The sequence below is a fragment of the Teleopsis dalmanni genome, chromosome 1, assembly GCF_002237135.1.
Source record: "Teleopsis dalmanni isolate 2A chromosome 1, ASM223713v2, whole genome shotgun sequence".
Taxonomy (NCBI): Eukaryota; Metazoa; Arthropoda; class Insecta; order Diptera; family Diopsidae; genus Teleopsis; species Teleopsis dalmanni.
Window position 1 is genome coordinate 141,151,402 of NC_051846.1, and position 6,334 is coordinate 141,157,735.

Genomic DNA, 6,334 nt, shown 5'->3' on the forward strand with positions numbered 1-6,334 from the left:
AGAGGACTAAATACAAAGGGATCCACAATAGATAAAGCTCGTCGCAATGCAGAAAGGCCAAGGCGTCTCGATGACATTTTAATTTGGCTTAGGCGTTGGCGTATAAAAGCAAATGAGTCCAAGTCATCTCATGTCACTTTCACACTAAGAAGAGCAACTTGTCCGGAAGTAAAGCTCAACAATATTGTGGTACCACAATCAACTGCTTCAAAATACCTCGGAATTCATCTAGACAGAGGTCTGACGTGGAAAACGCACATATTCAATAAAAGGAAATCACTTGTTATTCAATTAAGAAATATGTCTTGGTTATTTATATATATATATATATAATACTCCTCTCTTACTCTGGAAAATAAAATCATTCTCTACAAATGTGTTTTGAAACCTGTTTGGTCATATGGCGTCCAACTGTGGGGGACAGCTTCAAATTCAAATATTGAAATATTACAAAGATTCCAATCTAAGACTCTGCAAATGATAGCGAACGCTCCGTGGTATATCACAAATTCATAAATTCATAGTGACCTTAATATACCACTAGTTAAGGAGGAAGCGAAAAGCATCGCTGCCGCATACGCTAATCGTATTAGATCGCATTCAAACAATTTGACTACAAATCTAATGACCCACCCTTAACTATTCACAAGACTGAAAAGATCTTGACCTTTTTCAACTTAAAACTGAAATAAGGTCTTCATAGCGATGTTTCAAAGGGCACATACGCAGCACAACTCTCATTTATGTTAATCATGTTATTAAAAATTTGTGAAATATCGAATTAGTTTTAGATAGAATACAATTATATATAAAATAAAAAAAAAAAATTTCTAACATGGAAGTTGTATTTTTCAACCATATTGTAAGTATTAAGACATAATTTTATTATTTTTTGTTAGCATGATAAGACAGCATAGTAAATATAAGTACTTTCAACTGACAGAGTAGTACCGCTCCTGATAGTATCTTTAGTTTAAATCTGCTTGTTACTGTGTAGTTACTTCCATAGCAAAACAATTTGGTAGGCCATAAAAATGTTACCTACTCTAAAGGAAATAAGAAGAGATATCACACTTGATATCATTTATTATTACCGTTCATTATTAAAATTTTCTTTACATTTCAAATGTCCTTTCAACCGAGAGAAAATGAAGAAGTAAATTAATCATAATCAGATACACTTAGGATCCAATAATAACTAAAAGTCTTAGTCAATGTATACGGATATGCCATAAGTTGACCTAAAAAAATAAATTATGGACTCTTAGGTACAGACAGCATTTTTGTTTGTTTAGTGCTCTAGGAAACAATGTTAATAAAGAAAAAATAACTGTCCACCATCTTAAAGCAAAATCATAATTAATGAAAGCTATAAAAGAATTTATTAATTAATTTGTTGTGGCATTTATTATAATATAACATTAAATTCATTTCGATTCAAAGGTTTTAGCGTCCAACTCCTACACCAAAACCTCCACCGGAACCAGCTCCAATGCCAACACCAAGTTGCGCTGTTCCGTGAGCTGAGGCACCTCCATAAGAAGCAGCGCTTCCACCTCCAAAAGAACCAGCCGAACCACCACCATATGAACCAGCAGCGCCACCTCCATAAGTTAAGCTAGAATCTCCATTACCTGGAATTAGTGATTTGATTTAATTGAATCCTATAACTAGAAACAATATCCTTGCATTATTACAGTATCATAACATAAACATTATACCTACTTATAATAAAATCTTGTTCATTCTGTTAGTTTTGTTATCGTTAAGTACTAAGTAAATAATAATCCATTTTGAAAAGATTTGCAATATTATGAACTAGCAGATTATTTTTATGATGGTGGGAGTTACTATGTTTCTGTGATTGTAGATTGCAGACAAAAATTTGATTGCCTGAATTTATATTAGAAGCAATAAGAATTTTATTTCAAATTATAAATTTTCTATTTTTCTTAAAGCAATTGTGTTTGATAAGATGATGTAGAACCTAATGATCTAATAAAATACTATTAAATGTTCTAACAATTTGATTGGCAAAAAATATACAGCATAGTTCTCTATGTTAATTTAAAAATTAAGTAAAGAGCCTATTAAACGGCATGATGTTAAATGTATATAACCTCAGAAGGTTTGGTCGTTTAAGGACTCATAGGAATACTGATGTACCATATTGATAGAAATATACCTGAAAAGAATTTCTGTCAATCGATAAGAATGTCGGAGTACATTTTTCATTATTTGCGTTGATGTCACCCAAAAATTTTCAATATATTATTTCTATGGAATGGTTAAAGCTTATCCTTTATCCTTACCTCCAGACGAACCAGCAGCATCACCTCCTGAAGAACCAGCAGCATCACCTCCTGAAGAACCAGCAGCATCACCTCCTGAAGGATCAGCAGCATCGCCTCCTGAAGAATCAGGTGCACCACCATCAAATGCTAAGCCACCATCTCCATTAACTGGAATTAATGATAGTTTTTAATTAAATCCCATTATTAGAAATATTATCCTTGGCATAACATATATTTATGCTGAATAGGAAGAATCATTATAATAAAATATAGTTCGTTTTGACTTTTAGTTTTATTCTCGTTTAGTACTAACTATACAAGTTGAAATCGAACTATTGTACAGATGGATTCCATGTGCTTGAGTATATATACTTGCGTCTTTAAATTAAAATTGATGAGTAGTTAGTAACATTAACAAAAATTTTTTACTGATTTAAAATTTCATAACTCAATACGTACTCTTAAAATCATGTTAATAATGAGTTAATAAAATACTAGGTTATACCGTATATTAATTTCTTTTTAAGATCTAGACTGGGAATGTTAAATAAAAGTCGTATGTGTTGATATCGCTTTTTATGATGTCTGTTTCCAATGATTTGGTATTTCAGATTAAGTGAAGAGGATTCGTTTAGTCTACTATCGTTATCTCTGCTAGGTCAATAAAAAAACTGTTTCTAGACTTGGGAACAATGCATATAAATAAATAAATAAATACTTTTTGCATCCGCATTTTCAAGAAGAAACATAGAAAGTGATTGATTGGTTACTCCATATATGGATGTGATAAACGAAGATGGGACTACTTGTATTATATAAATATATTCTCTTAAATATAATACATTCTGAGTTAGGAATGGATCCTTTACGGGTTCTTATGTGTCGTGGGCAAATGTTGGTGGCTAATTTGAGAATTTCTTAAATAGATTAACAATTCCGATAGTGAAATGAGGTAATCTATATATTTTAGTTAACTGCAAAGTAATACTATTACCGAAATAGAGTGTAAAAATTTTTATTAAATTGATTAACTTAAAACTATCAAAATGGTTAGCAAAGAATAAGCATATATATGAAATTTAAGCAGATTTTTCATAAAATTAATCTACGGTCAACTAAACCAATTATATTTCCTAAGCTTCTCTAGATGTATCCTTGGGGACCTGGGTAAGGTACACTTGGAGACCGTTAAGGAAGGTAGTACCATTTTCGAAATACTTCAGAGGAAGTACTTCTTAAAGAGCTTATCAGACTGTTTATCGCTAATAACGAAAAATCTATTAAATGATCTAAATTCGATAGGATGGATTTAGTCTGTATCTTAGGTTTTGTTGCCAACTATATACAAGTTATTAATGCACTTCAAAGTTATCTTTCCATATAATTATTGAATTATATGACCTAATAAAATACTGTTAAATGTTTTATCAATTTGATTGGAAACAAATATGCAGCACTGTTCTCTATGTTAATTTAAAAGTTAAGTAAAGAGCCTATTTAACAGCATGATGTTAAATGTATATAACCTCAGAAGATTTGGTCGTTTAAGGACTCATAGGAATACTGGAGTACCTTATTGATAGAAATATACCTGAAAAGAGTTTCTGTCAATCGGTAACAATGTCGGAGTACATTCTTCATTATTTTTTGCATTGATGTCACCCAAATATTTTCAATATATTATTTCTATGGAATGGTTAAAGCTTATCCTTTATCCTTACCTCCAGGAGAACCAGCAGCATCACCTCCTGAAGAACCAGGTGCACCACCATCAAACGTTAAGCCACCATCTCCATTACCTGGAAATAATGATAGGTTTTAATTAAATCCCATTATTAGAAATATCCTTGCCATAACATATTTTATATATATACATATATATATATAAGTATATATATATACATAATGTATATACTTGCTTCTTTAAATTGAAATTGATGAGTAGTTAGTAACATTAACAAAAATTTTTTACTGATTTAAGATTTCATAACTTAATAATCAGTAAATAATCAGTTTCATAAGATTTTACTAAGTTAATAAAATACTAGGTTATGTCGTATATTAATTTTTTTTTAAGATCTAGACTGGGAATGTTAAATAAAAGTCGTACGTGTTGATACCGCTTTTTATGATGTCCGTTTCCAATAATTTGGTATTTCAGATTAAGTGAAGAGGATTCGTTTAGTCTACTATCGTTATCTCTGCTAGGTCAATAAAGAAACTATTTGTAGACTTAAGAATAATGCATATAAATAAATAAATGAATAATTTTTGCATCCGCATTTTCAAGAAGAAACATAGAAAGTGATTGATTGGTTACTACATATATGGATGTGATAAACGAAAATGGGACTACATGTATTATATAAATATATTCTTTTAAATATAATACATTCTGAGTTAGGAATGGATCCTTTACGGGTTCTTATGTGTCGTGGGCAAATGTTAGTGGCTCATTTGAGAATTTCTTAAGTAGATTAACAATTCCGATATTAAAACGAGGTAATCTATATATTTTAGTTAACTGCAGAGTAATACTATTATCGAAGTACAGTGTAAAAATTTTTATTAAATTGATTAACTCAAAACTATCAAAATGGTTAGCAAAGAATAAGCAAATATATGAAATTTAAGCAGATTTTTCATAAAATTAATCTACGGTTAACTAAACCAATTACACTTCCTAAGCTTCTCTAGATGTATCCTTGTGGGCCCGGTTAAGGTACACTTGGAAATCGTTAAGGGAAGTAGTGCCATTTTCGAAATACTTTAGAGGAAGTACTTTTTAAAGAGCTTATCAGACTGTTTATCGGTAATACCGAAAGACCTATTAAATGATCTAAATTCGATAGGATGGATTTAGGCTGTATCTTAGGCTTTCTAGTGATACAGCAGTTAATTAAGGTTATTGAATATTACGAAACAACTAATGATTATTTTTTCTTGAATGTCATAATCTTTCAGTGTTGCCAACTATATACAAATTATTAATGCACTTCAAGGTCACTGGAAAGTTATCTTTCCATATAATTATTGAATTATATGACCTAATAAAATACTGTTAAATGTTTTATCAATTTGATTGGAAACAAATATGCAGCACTGTTCTCTATGTTAATTTAAAAGTTAAGTAAAGAGCCTATTAAATCGCATGATGTTAAATGTATATAACCCCAGATGATTTGGTCGTTCAAGGACGTATAGGAATACTGGAGTACCATATTATTAGAAATACCCTTAAAATATTTTCTGTCAATCGAGTACATTTTTTATTATTTGCCATGATGTCAACCAAATATTTTCAATATATTATTTCAATGGAATGGTTAAAGCTTATCCTTTATCCTTACCTCCAGGAGAACCAGCAGCATCACCTCCTGAAGCACCAGGTGCGCCACCAACAATTGTTAAGCCACCATCTCCATTACCTGGAAATAATGATAGGTTTTAATTAAATCCCATTATTAGAAATATCCTTGCCACAACATATTTTATATATATACGTAAATATATAAATAAATATATACAAGGTGAGATGAAAAAACTGCAACCAACTTCAGACTGCTGTCATTTCTAAACCGCTCGTCCCACAGCTGTCAGATTTATTCTAGTGACAGCTCATTATATTGTTTACAAGCGCACAAAAGCATTTTGGTGGGAATTTTTCAGAAAAAAAGTTATTTGTGATGGAATTCAAGCGTGATAGTGTGATTGCTTTGCATTTGGCTGGAAAACCACAAGTGGCTATCGTTAGAGCCCTCCAGCATTTAAAAGTGAATAAATCTTTTGTGTCTCGTATCATCGCTCGTTACCATGGTACTGGTAGCGTAGCCCGACGTCAAGGAAGTGGACGAAAAAAAACAGCAACATCGGCAGAAATGGTTCGAAAAGTGAAGAAGCGAATCGAACGAAATCCGCGTCGCAGTGGACGAAAAATGGCTCGTGAGCTGTACATATCGCAATATGCCATTCGGCAAATATTGAAAAATGAGCTTGGACTAAAGCCATTGAAGTTCCAAAAAGTGCAAGTTCTTACTGAT

The 6,334-nt window shown here is 31.5% G+C and overlaps 1 protein-coding gene across 4 annotated transcripts in view; it reads right to left on the reverse strand.

The window, feature by feature from the left end:
- Positions 1-6,334, reverse strand: part of LOC119669051 (circumsporozoite protein-like) — a 173,141-nt gene that overhangs the window by 15,215 nt on the left and 151,592 nt on the right. For 2 of the 4 annotated variants that reach the window (XM_038078782.1, XM_038078780.1), the window contains 2 exons: positions 5,645-5,722; positions 4,016-4,093 (listed from right to left, as the gene is read on the reverse strand). In XM_038078782.1, coding sequence (XP_037934710.1) covers positions 4,016-4,093; positions 5,645-5,722 — 156 coding nt within the window. Of the gene's footprint in view, positions 1-1,359; positions 1,635-2,312; positions 2,463-4,015; positions 4,094-5,644; positions 5,723-6,334 lie in introns of those variants that run through there. The other 2 variants (XM_038078781.1, XM_038078783.1) reach the window with 2 other exon arrangements.